This window comes from Symphalangus syndactylus, chromosome 18 (assembly GCF_028878055.3).
Source record: "Symphalangus syndactylus isolate Jambi chromosome 18, NHGRI_mSymSyn1-v2.1_pri, whole genome shotgun sequence".
NCBI lineage: Eukaryota > Metazoa > Chordata > Mammalia > Primates > Hylobatidae > Symphalangus > Symphalangus syndactylus.
In genome coordinates, this window is record NC_072440.2 from 94,641,196 (window position 1) to 94,654,827 (window position 13,632).

Genomic DNA, 13,632 nt, shown 5'->3' on the forward strand with positions numbered 1-13,632 from the left:
TTAATTTTAACCATGCTAGTGAGTGAGAAGTGGTATCTCATTGTGATTTTGATTTGCATTTTCCTTATGGCTAATACTCTTGGTAGTTTTCATATTCTTATTGGCCATTTGTTTATCTTTGGGGAAATGTCTTTTTAAATCTTTGCCCGTTTTACAGTTGGGTTATGGGTCTTTTATTTTTGAGTTGTAAGAGTTCTTTATATATTCTGGATATGTGTTGGCTGTTTTTCATGGTATAGTAAATGTTTTAATTCATTTTTCAATTATTCCTAGTATATAGATACATTACTGAATTTTATGTTGACCTGTATCCAGTGACCTTTCTAAACTCACTTATTAGTTTTAAAGTTCTTCTTTTGGAATTTGTGTACCATCATCTGTTTTTGTATAAATACAGTATTACGCTTTTTTTTTCTAATTGTTATGCTTTCTATTTCCTTTTATTTTGATGGAACTAGCCAGGACCTCCAACAACTGTTGACCTTTAGTAATTGTTGAATAGAAGCCATGAGACTAGAAGTCCTTACCTTGCTCTTGTTCTTAGAAAGAAAGCATTCTATATTTCATCATGAAGTAATAGCTACTATTTGTGTTTTAATTGTCCTGTTTTTGTTGTTCTTCATGCTTTCCCTCTTTATGTCCTTCCTTTGAGATTACCAAGTAATTACGAGTGTTCCTTTATCTCTTCTCCCAGTTTTTTAGTTATACCTCTTGTTTTATTTTTCCAGTGGTGGCTGCGCATTATAGTATGCATCTTTACCTTATATCTACTACTGTTTGTTTTTAAAGTGATCTTGGGATAGCTTCTTTCCAGTTGTATTTTATGCTCAAAATTGTGAAGTTATACCAGATGTGACTAAATAAATCAGTGTTAAATTTTTTTACATCCTTTTCCCCCGACCCACCTTTTTTAAAACCAGGTATCCTTTTTCAGGTGTCCTCTGTAAATACCTAACACTTCCATTGTTTTAAGTTTTTAAAGGCTAATGTGGATTCCCCAGAAAACACCTAGTTTATTAAAATAAAACTGAAAGTACCATAATATATGGGGAATTCAGATAAGAATTTGAATTTAATGTGACTTCCTAATTTGGGAAACTCCTCACTTCTATTCAGACACATATGGATATAATAACACTTGCCTCTTCAAGCAGCATAATCCTAGCCACTTTATTGAGTTGTTTATTATCTTTATACCTATGCTGGAAATTTTTTTAAAACAATCTTTTATTCTGGCTTTGTTCAAACAGGATGAATTAAACCTTGCTGATTCTGAAGTGGATAACCAAAAACGAGGGAAACGACATTATGAAGAAAAACAAAAAGAACACATGGGTACCTTAAATAAAAAGAAACGAGAACTGGATATGAAAGAGAAAGAACTAGAGGTTTTTCACCATTTTTTTCAAGTTATTTTGTTTTCAGCCTTAGCCATGATTATTAAAGTGTGTTTTCTCTAATGTCATGTTTCTAAAAACAGACAAGTTGTCTGAATTTCTGTTTCATATAGAGTAATAGGTGTTGGGGTGAATCAACAGAAGAGGCTTAGGGACCCTCAAAGTGTGAGGACTTAAATAGGCAAGACTCCAACAGTCCTGTATTATGCCTCTGAGTGCTTTAAAAAGTAGCACTGTCTTTCAGCTAACATAGCTCCTTAGATGCCCACGTTGGCAAGTGGATAGCCCTTGTGTGTCTGGAAAAGGCACCCCTTCCAGTGAGTAGTTGGGCTGTGGGCTGGGCTAGATTTTAGCTCCTACGAGACATGTCTGTTGGCAATTCTAAGCAGTGACCCAGTGTTTAGAGGAGAATAAATTGAAGGCAACCTTGTCCTAACCAGAACAGATGGATGCCAATTTTGCATTTATATCTTAAGGAAAATGATCTAAACTCTGTAATTCATTTTCTTACTTGTTTTCCTCATTTGTTTAAGAATAATACAGAAAGTTGTGAATATAAAAAGTATTATGTGTAAAAGTGCCTTGTATTCTTTACCCCATGAGGGTATTTGTTTGTTTGTGTTTTTAATACCATTGGTGCTCAGAGTCCACCCTAAAGGACGTGGAAACCTACATCTCACCTCAGTGCCCTGGGTAGCAAGCTTTTCGTAACTGCTGCATTAAATTTGTTTCACTAGGAAGTTGTGGAGATCTTGCACCTTACTAGTTACACACAGCAATGCAGTTTTCTCTTGAGGTCATTACTCTGGACTTTCTTCAATATAAAACTTAGATAAATATAAATAACATTGATATTAAATGTAATTAAAATACATTTCTTAAACGTGAGTTCAGAATTTTACTTTGCATATTTTGGCACAAGTAGTATAATGAATTATTATATCAAAGAAGAGTTTTAAAGATATAAACATCTATTTTCTAGGAGAAAATGTCACAAGCAAGACAAATCTGCCCAGAGCGTATAGAAGTAGAAAAATCTGCATCAATTCTGGACAAAGAAATTAATCGATTAAGGCAGAAGATACAGGCAGAACATGCTAGTCACGGAGATCGAGAGGAAATAATGAGGTAAGTAGCTGGTAGCTTTTCTGCTTTACCACATTATTCATGCATATCATCAAGACAAAAAATGAAAAACATATACATGTCTTAAATTTGAATGAAGTGTTACTATAGCAAATAGTTATAGCTGAAGTAGCCCTTTATATGTGTGTTATTATCAATAAATAGCAACCTTTTTTCTTCTGAACTATTACAAAACTCATTATGGAATTTCATTTTAACATAAATGCTTTCATGTGTCTATAAGGTTCATATAGACATGAAAGTGTTCAACTTCATAAGTAATGAAAGAAATGGAAATCAAAACAGAAGCCATTTTTCAAATACATCAAATTGAATAAGATGAAAATAACACTAATATTCTAGGTCAGTAAGGTTCAATGAAATGGATATTTTTATATTACTGATAAAAACAGATGCTCTTGATAATTAGAGCACAGGTTCTGAAGAAAGAGTATCTTGATTTAAATTGCATTTCCACCACCTATTTATGTGACTTTGGCAAATTAGCTATCTCTCTGAACTTTAATTTTCTCATTCACAAAATGGGGATTGTTCTGAAGATTAAATGAAATGATTCATAAACAATATGTGGGAAATACAGTATATTAGTTGTTACCATTAATGTCTTTCTGAAAAGCATTTAGTGGTATGTCAACATATTTTGTCAAAATTTTAATTGACCAGGTAATTTTGTTGTTATTACATACTCCAGTGGGGTACATATGGCATTTTGATACATACATACGATGTGTAATGATCAAATCAGAGTATTTAGGATCTCCATCACCTCAAACATTTATTATGTCTTTATGTTGGGAATATTTCAAATCTCCTTACATTGTTGTTAACTAAAGTCACCCTACTGTGACAGCAGAACTTATTCTATCTAACAGTGTGGTTGTACCCATTAACCAATCTCTTTTAATTACCCCTCCCATCCCACTGACACGCACCCTTTGCAGCCTCTGGTACCTCATTCAACTCTACCTCCATGAAGTCAACTTTTTTAGCTCCCACATATGAATGAGAATATGCAAGATTTGTTGTTCTGTGCCTGGCTTATTTCACTTAATACAATGACCTCCAGTTCCATCTGTGTTGCTGTAAATGACAGGATTTCATTCTTTTTTTTTTTTTTTTTTTTTTGAGATGGAGTCTTGCTCCTCTTGCCCAGGCTGGAGTGCAATGGCGCGATCTCGGCTCACTGCAGCCTCCGCCTCCCGGGTTCAAGGGTTCTCCTGTCTCAGCCTTCTGAGTAGCTGGGATTACAGACAAGCACATGCCACCACGCCCATCTAATTTTTGTATTTTTAGTGGAGACCGGGTTTCGTCATATTGGTCAGGCTGATCTTGAACTGCTGACCTCAGGTGATCTGTCTGCCTCAGACTCCCAAAGTGCTGAGATTACAGGCATGAGCCACCACGCCTGGCCTCATTCTTTTTTTTTTTTTTTTTTTTTATACTTTAAGTTTTAGGGTACGTGTGCACAACGTGCAGGTTTGTTACATATGTATACATGTGCCATGTTGGTGTGCTGCACCCATTAACTCGTCATTTAACATTAGGTATATCTCCTAATGCTATCCCTCCTCCCACCACACAGCAGGCCCCCGTGTGTGATGTTCCCCTTCCTGTGTCCATGTGTTCTCATTGTTCAGTTCCCACCTATGAGTGAGAACATGTAATGTTTGGTTTTTTGTCCTTGCGATAGTTTGCTGAGAATGATGGTTTCCAGCTTGATCCATGTCCCTACAAAGGACTTGAACTCATCATTTTTTATGGCTGCATAGTATTCCATGGTGTATGTGTGCCACAATTGCTTAATCCAGTCTGTCATTGTTGGACATTTGGCTTGGTTCCAAGTCTTTGCTATTGTGAATAGTGCCGCAGTAAACATACATGTGCATGTGTCTTTGTAGCAGCATGTTTTATAATCCTTTGGGTATATACCCAGTAATGGGATGATTGGGTCAAATGGTATTTCTAGATCCCTGAGGAATCGCCACACTGACTTCCACAGTGGTTGAACTAGTTTACAGTCCCACCAACAGTGTAAAAGCCTTCCTGTTTCTCCACATCCTCTCCAGCACCTGTTGTTTCCTGACTTGTTAATGATCGCCATTCTAACTGGTGTGAGATGGTATCTCATTGTGGTTTTGATTTGCATTTCTCTGATGGCCAGTGATGATGAGCATTTTTTCATGTGTCTTTTGGCTGCATAAATGTCTTCTTTGGAGCAGTGTCTGTTCATATCCTTTGCCCACTTTTTGATGGGGTTGTTTGTTTTTTTCTTGTAAATTTGTTTGAGTTCATTGTAGATTCTGGATATTAGCCCTTTGTCAGATGAATTGCAAAAATTTTCTGCCATTCTGTAGGTTGCCTGTTCACTCTGATGGTGGTTTCTTTTGCTATGCAGAAGCTCTTTAGTTTAATTAGACCCCATTTGTCAATTTTGGCTTTTGTTGCCATTGCTTTTGGTGTTTTAGACATAAACTCCTTGCCCATGCCTGTGTCCTGAATGGTATTGCCTAGGTTTTCTTCTGGGGTTTTTATGGTTTTAGGTCTAACATGTAAGTCTTTAATCCATCTTGAATTAATTTTTGTAAAAGGTGTAAGGAAGGGATCCAGTTTCAGCTTTCTACATATGGCTAGCCAGTTTTCCCAGCACCATTTATTAAATAGGGAATCCTTTCCCCATTTCTTGTTTTTGTCAGGTTTGTCAAAGATCAGATAGTTGTAGATATGCGGCATTATTTCTGAGGGCTCTGTTCTGTTCCATTGGTCTATATCTCTGTTTTGGTACCAGTAGCATGCTGTTTTGGTTACTGTAGCCTTGTAGTATAGTTTGAAGTGAGGTAGCGTGATGCCTCCAGGTTTGTTGTTTTGGCTTAGGATTGACTTGGCAATGCAGGCTCTGTTTTGGTTCCATATGAACTTTAAAGTAGTTTTTTCCAATTCTGTGAAGAAAGTCATTGGTAGCTTGATGGAGATGGCATTGAATCTATAAATTACCTTGGGCAGTATGGCCATTCTCACGATATTGATCTTCCTATCCATGAGCATGGAATGTTCTTCCATTTGTTTGTATCCTCTTTCATTTCATTGAGCAGTGGTTTGTGGTTCTCCTTGAAGAGGTCCTTCACATCCCTTGTAAGTTGGACTCCTAAGTATTTTATTCTCTTTGAAGCAATTGTGAATGGGAGTTCATTCATGATTTGGCTGGCTGTCTGTTATTGGTGTATAAGAATACTTGTGATGTTTGCACATTGATTTTGTATCCTGAGACTTTGCTGAAGTTGCCTATCAGCTTAAGGAGATTTTGGGCTGAGACGATGGGGTTTTGTAGATATACGATCATGTCATCTGCAGACAGGGACAATTTGACTTCCTCTTTTCCTAATTGAATACCTTTATTCCCTTCTCCTGCCTGATTGCCCTGGCCAGAACTTCCAACACTATGTGGAACAGGAGTGGTGAGAGAGAGGGCATCCCTCTCTTGTGCCAGTTTTCAAAGGGAACGCTTCCAGTTTTTGCCCATTCAGTATGATATTGGCTGTGGGTTTGTCATAGATAGCTCTTATTATTTTGAGATACGTCCCATCAATACCTAATTTGTTGAGAGTTTTTAGCATGAAGAGTTGTTGAATTTTGTCAAAGGCCTTTTCTGCATCTATTGAGAATCATGTGGTTTTTGTCTTTGGTTCAAAACAGCAACTATTCACGATAGCCAAGATATGTAATCAACCCACATGTCCATTAATGAATGAAGAAAGAAAGAAGAATGTGTATACACACACACACACACACACACACACCCCAGAATACTATTCAGCTTTTTTATAGCTGAATAGTATTCTGGGGTGTGTGTGTGTGTGTATACACATTTTTCTTCATTAATGGACATGTGGGTTGATTACATATCTTGGCTATTGTGAATAGTTGCAGTTTTGATTTAGTGATATATCTTGAAGGTCTTCATATGTCAGTACATAGATATTTCCTCATTGTCTTTTATAATTTCACTGTATTTAATAATCTCCTTTTCATGGATAGTTGAGTTTTAATCTAATCTTTTGTTGTTGCAAATGGTGGAACACAATAACTGAATGTGCATTATTTTATATGTACTCAGGGTTTTTTTTTTAATAGTATAAGCTCCATGTGGTCAGATTTCCCTTTATAGGGATTGTACCAATTTTGCATTCCCATTAGCAATGTGTTAGAGTGTCTGTTTTCCTACAGCCTAAACAGCGTGTGGCCTTCTTAGATTCTTTTTGCTGATAGATTTCCCAAGAAAAAGAATTAACTGTAATTTTAATGTATGTTTCTCTTACATTGAGTGAAGATGAACATCTTTTCATTTATTTATATTTATTTTTCTATGACCTTTTCATGTACTTTTTTCTCCATTCAGTACATTATACAGATTTTTAAAATTAAATTAATTTTGTGATACTTAATATATTCACAGGTAGTTTTTTTTGTTTGCTTGATTTTTTTTAAATGGAGTCTTCCTCTGTCAGGCTGGAGTGCAGTGGTGTGATCTTGGCTCACTGCAACCTCTGCCTCCTGGGTTCAAGCGATTATCCTGCTTCAGTCTCCTGAGTAGCTGGGATTACAGGCATGCACCACCACACGCAGCTAATTTTTTGTATTTTTAGTAGAGCTGGAGTTTTGCCATGTTTACCAGGCTGGTCTTGAACTGCTGACCTCAAGTGATCCACCTGCCTCAGCCTCCCAAAGTGCTGGGATTACAGGCATGAGCCACCACACCTGGCCACAGGCAGTTGTTAAAAAACCATACTGTTTTAGTTATTGTGGCTTTATGATGTTCTTTCTGATTTTCATTGTTAATTTATTCGGTGAATTTAGTAACCTGAGCAAAAGCTATTTATTTTTCTGTGCAAAATCAATTTTAATTCCATAGTGTGCTAGTCACTCACATATTACATTTCTCTTTCTGTTAGTTATAAAATAAAATAATTGCAGTAATGATTTAAGAAGCAACTGGAGCTCAAACAAAATTTTAATCCTAGTGGATTTTCCCATTTGGAATTAATAATGTATTGAATAGAGAAATTACCTAGATCCAGTTGCCATAGACATGCATCCATTATTGTAAATACAGTTGGCTCTCTGTATCCACTGGTTCCATATCCACAGGTTCAACCAACCACAGATTGAAAAGACTGGGAGAAAAAACTCAAAAACAACAGCAAAAGAATGCAATAGTAACTAATACAAATTTTTTTTAAAATACAGAATACAGTGTAACAAGTATTTACATAGCATTTACATTGTCTTAGGTATAATAAGTAATCTCTAGAGATGATTTAAAGTATACAGGAAGATGTATATAGGTTATATGCAAATATTATGACATTTATAAAAGGGATTCATGGATTTTGGTATCTGCCCAGGGGGCGCTGGAACTAGTTCCTTCGCAGATACTGAGGGACATCTCTATCAAAAATCATAAAACTTCGAACATTATTGAAAGGCCATATATGTTTAGCATGTATACATGCACACATATACATACACTCACATTTCTTTACATTTTTTTTCTGTACCATTCAAAAGTAGGTTTCATAAATCATGACCCTTTACCTCTTAGTACTTCAATATATTCCCTAAGAATAAGAGTATTATCTTACATAACCACAATACTGTTATAAAGTACAGGAAACTTAACATTGGTACCTGTAGTCCAATTCCAATGTTGACTGTTCTCCACGTCTTTCCTACGACATCAGATGCAGTCTAGGGTCGTGTATTTCATTTGTCATGCTCTTTTACAAAATGCTCTTTGTTTTGATTTTATATGACTTTTTTTTCTCATAATTAGGTTCATATGTGTTCTTGGCCAGAATGCTACAGAAATGATGATGTATCTTTTTCTGGGTATCACATCCAGAGGCATATAATCTATCTATCTATTTCTCTCTCTCTCTGTCTTACTGATGATGTTAATTTTGACCACCCAGTAAAGGTGTTAATTGGTTTTTCCATTATATGCTTTACTATTTTTTCCCTTGCAACTAATAAACATTCTGCAGACAGACACTTTGCAACTCTGCCAGTATCCTGCTTTTCAGCATATTTTCATCCCTAGATTTATCATCTGCTAATGATTCTTACCTGAACGAATCTTTACTGCTTGCAAAATGAGGATTTTTCAATTCTGTTGCATCCTTCATATTTATCAGTCACTTGTAAGGAAGAGCCTACGTTATCTCCAATTTATCTATTTGTTAATTTATTTACTTGCCTTTGCAATATGGACTTTGCAATTATTGCCAAATCCCCTCTGCAAGATGTGTTTACAATTTTTTTTTTCTGGTATTTAGTAAATTTACTGTGTTCTAAAGTTACTTGGATTAGGTTTTTCTCTCATTACTGTTACAGTTATTAATTGACTTGATTTGGAAATGTTTTCATTTGCATTCAGTTTCCACAGATTTCTGTTTTACTCAATGGACTGTAGTCATTTACAGTCCATGTTTATCTTAAGATTTTCTTTTTTTGAGACAGGGTCTCACTCTGTTGTCCAGGCTGGAGTTCAGTGGCAGGATCTCGGCTCACTGCAACCTCTGCCTCCTGGGCTCAAGTGATCCTCCCACCTCAGCCTCCCAAAGTGCTGGGATTACAGGCATGAGCCACTGCGTGGTCTATTTTAAGATTTAAATTGTTCCATCTTTGGTCAAATGGAGGCTCTTCAAGCTGGTTCCTGCATTTTCTTAACATGCTTTCCTTCTTGTTTTTTTTTTTTTTTTTTTTTTAAATAGCATTTTTAAACTTTGTGACATAACAAAATATTTCAAGCTCATTCTATACCTGACCCAGCCTTGGAGTCAGTAACTTCTCCAAAGAGCCCTGGTTCCTTTTTTAAAGGAATGATACCTAAAAACAAAATTTGGATTTTAGGGATGCTAATTGTTGCTGGGGTAGCATTTCTTCCAGTACCTTTCAGTTAACAGAATCAAACACATGAGTTTGTATTGGTGTCTCCAGTGGCAGTCCAATCCCACAAAGGGCTTTTTAACCTTAACCTATTCCTTGTTTCTGTCTTTTTCTCCTCCACAGGAGGAATTCTGGCTCTCAATAACGTTAATATTTACTCAGTTCCACAATATATATCTACAAAAAGAAAATTACTGAAAAACATTCAAGATGTGTTTGCAATTATTTTTTCTGTACTAGTTAGTAAATTTACTCTGTTCTAAAGTTATTTGGATTAGATTTTTCTTTATTGTTGTAGTTATTAATTGACTTGATTTAGAAATGCTTTTGTTTTTGTTTGCATTCAATTTTAGATTTCTCTGATCCTTGTTTATTTAATTTCTCTTTGAGGGGAATATGTAGAAATTAACATGTTTTCACAAGTCAAAGCCATAAACAAAAGTATATTCAGGGAAATGTTCTCCCTCTTTCATCCCTTCCACCCCATTTCCCCTGGCCCACTCCCTATAGGCAACAGTTCTTTTTTATTTTCTATCTTTCATGTTTTTTATTTATTTGTGAAAGTAAGCAAGTTCATATGTGTTTTCTTTTTTCCATGGTTCCTCTACTTTTTTTCACAAAAGGTAGTCAACTGTCTTGCTTTTATCATTCACCAGTGTACCTGAAGATCACTCCATATCAGTTCATTGAGATCTTCCTCATTCTTTTTATAGCTTCATTGTACTCTGTTTTGTGAGTCTGCACACACACATTGATCTGTACCATAGTTTATTCAATCATTCTGTGTGTGTGCATTTTGGTTATTTCCAGTATTTTGCAGTTACAGATAATGCTGCAGTGAATTATCTTGCACATGCACGCACACATGTGTATGTGTATTATTGGATACACTTGTGGCATCATATAAGTGTTCGAATCTGTATCTTCATAGTAATTTTCCAGAAGTGACTTTACTAGTTTGAAGCATAAATGTGTAAGTGGTTTTGTTAGATATTTTCAAACCTTCTCTATAGGGTGTGTATCATTTTTGCATTTGCGCCAACATTGTACAGGTTGAGTATTCCTTATCCAAAACGCCTAGAACCGGGAAGTATTTTGGATTTTGGAATATTGGCATATAGATGAGATATCTTGGAGATAGGACCCAAATCTAAACACAAAAATTCATTTATGTTTTATATACACCTTACACACATAGCCTGAAGGTAATTTTATGTAATTTTTAAATAATTTTTTGCACGGAACAAAGTTTGTATACAACTGAATCATCAGAAAGTGAAGGTGTTACTATCTTAGCCGTCCATGTAAACAGTCTGTGGTTGTTTGACATCACTGTCAATTCCTGATTCTGAATTTATATAAGCAGTCGTTTTCTTACACTTATTCACGCTGAAGTACTTAGTAAAAAATGTGACATACATATCCATGTATGTATGTCATACATGTACAGAAAAGATACATCACAGCTGAAGGGGGCTAGGAAGGTCTCTTTTCCCTTGGGGACAGTGAATAAATAAACTGCATTGTGTGCCTGCATTTTGACTGCAACCTGTCCCATGAGGTCAGGTGTGGAATTTTTCACTTTTGGCATCATATCAGTGCTTGAAATGTTTCAGATTTTGAAGTATTTTGAATTTCAGATTTTTGGTTTGCATTTTGGGACAGAGTCTCACTCTGTTGCCCATGCTGGAGAGCTGCGGCACGATCTTGGCTCACTGCAACCTCTGCCTCCTGGATTCAAGCAATTCTCCTGCCTCAGCCTCCCAAGAAGCTGGGATTACAAGCACCTGCCACCATGCCCAGCTAATTTTTGTATTTTTAGTAGAGACAGGGTTTTACCATGTTGGCCAGGGTGGTCTCGAACTCTTGAACTCAAGTGATCCTCCTGCCTTCGCCTCCCAAATTGCTGGGATTACAGGCGTGAGATACCGTACCTGGCCAAATTTCAAATTTTTGGATTAGGAATGCTCAACCTGTATGAGAGAGGATACTTTTTCCCCAACTTTGCGAACAAAGTGTATAGTGTATAGTTAAGCTTTGTAATTTGTGCCTGTCTGATGGCTGAGAAATTGTATATTAATGTAACTTTAATTACATTCCATCATTATGAATAAAACTCAACATTTTTTCATATATTTAAGAATCATTTTTATACCTTGTGAATTATCTATTCTTTTTTAAAATTATGTTTCTATGGTGTTTTTCCCCTCAAAGTTTAAGTTTTTAACATATATATATATGGAGTATTAGCCAAATATTGCAAATTTTTCTCTTGATTTCTTTTTTGAATTTGCATATATATTTTTTGCCATGAAAAGATTATTTTTATTTAGTTCAATTTGTCGTTCTTTGATTACATCTGGATTTTGGGTCATAGTTAAAATGCTTTTCTCTACGTCTAGGTTATGGAGGTATTCACCTATGATTTTTTTTCTTGTTCCTTTTTCCACATGTTCTAATTACCTATGATTTTTTAGTACTTCTGTATTCCATTTTTGTATGATATCTGTGATTTATTTGGAGTTTATTTTCATGTATGGTTTGAGGAATAGATTTTGTCTTTTTCCACATGACTATGCAGCCATTTGAAAAGTTGTTCTTTTTTGCTTGAGAACGGCGTGTATGAATCTTTTCTATGTTTTACAAGTTGATAAGAATTTGTCTTTAGCTTTTATGTTTGAAGGATAGTTTGACCTAATATAAAATCCTTAGCTCATACTTTTTCTCCTGAGCATCTTGTTTATGTTGGTGCTTGTCTATTATGTCCTGTAACTTGTCCAGAATGTTAGAATTCAGTGATTTTTTCATTGCTAAACATTGCTTTTTCAGTATTTAGATTTAAGTCTTTTAGTTCTTAAAAATTTTGTTGAATTTTACTTTAAAATATTTTGTTTCATTGTTTTGGTGTTTTTTGAGGTCTTTAGTTATAATGTTGAATATCTATATCTTCTCTAGTTATTATTTTGTCTAACCATTTTGTCTGTTTTTTTTCATTTTGCTTGATTTTCTCATTTATGTTCTTTATTTCCATCTATGTGTTTTCCGATTTTCTCTTTTCTCCTATGCATCTTCTCATTTTGTCTTCATATCTGTGTGTGTTCTTTTTAGGAGGAGGTTCTAGCCCTCCTACCTTCCCGTCCATGGGTTCTCTTGCTTTACCTACTCCTCTTATTTGATTATTACCTTCTTTTGTGTATCTATTCTTTCATTTCGGTCTGCTTTGAAGTATTCCTTCCTGGTAGCACTTGTCTAATGTTTGTGTTTGTTTGTTTGTTTGTTTGTTTGTTTTTATTCTTTAAGACAGGCTCTTGCTCTGTCACCCAGGCTGGAGTGCAGTGGTACAATCATGGCTCACTGCAGCCTTGAACTTCTGGGTTCAAGTGATCCTGTGCCTCACCCTCCTGAGTAGCTGGGACCACAGGCACATGCCACCACACCTGGCTAATTTTTATTTTATTATTTGTAGAGACAGAGTCTCGTTATATTGTCTAAGCTGGTCTCTAATTCCTGGACTCAAACGATCCTCTCATCTTGGCCTTCCAAAATGCTGGGATTATAGGTGTGAGCCAATATACTTGGCCTCTTGTTTTGTTTTAATTTATGGTGTTCAGTTATAATTTTCATCTGCTTTGTGGCAACACTGTTCTAGTAAGTTTTCTTTGTCTGTAGGAGAGTTTTGCTGTTCTTTTTCGTATTTTCCCCATAAATATCTGGATGCTGTGCCAGTGCGTTTTTTGTTACTTATTTTTTTAATTAGTTGAATTTTCCTGGACCAGTTATTTGAAGGAGAATGGGAAGGGTAGCTGTGGGAGCCTCGACCAGGGTTGCCTTTCATACTAATTCAGTTACAGGCTTGCCACAGTAATAGGCTGTTGCCTTTTGTAATAGCACTCTGAGTAGCCATGCCATCTCTGCCTCTTTGATCTTATCTTGTTTAGGACAGGGGAGGGTGGATTCTAATGCTGGCTTGAGTTCTTTTTTTCTTTTATTGGCATCTGTCACTGAAGGAAACCTTTCTTCCAGTGTGACCCCTTCCCTTTTTGAAGGTGTGTATTTGCTAGCATTCTCTAAGATCTGCCACCTCTAGGCCATACCAGGGCACTTGTTCACACACTGTCTCTGCCTCCTCTAGGGCTTGGACCTTGTA

At 35.9% G+C, this 13,632-nt stretch overlaps 1 protein-coding gene across 4 annotated transcripts in view; it reads left to right on the forward strand.

The window, feature by feature from the left end:
• SMC6 (structural maintenance of chromosomes 6) overlaps positions 1-13,632 on the forward strand; it is a 97,759-nt gene that overhangs the window by 64,167 nt on the left and 19,960 nt on the right. For all 4 annotated transcript variants that reach the window (XM_055254167.2, XM_055254165.2, XM_055254166.2 and 1 more), the window contains 2 exons: positions 1,251-1,388; positions 2,380-2,525. In XM_055254167.2, coding sequence (XP_055110142.2) covers positions 1,251-1,388; positions 2,380-2,525 — 284 coding nt within the window. The remainder of the gene's footprint in view (positions 1-1,250; positions 1,389-2,379; positions 2,526-13,632) is intronic.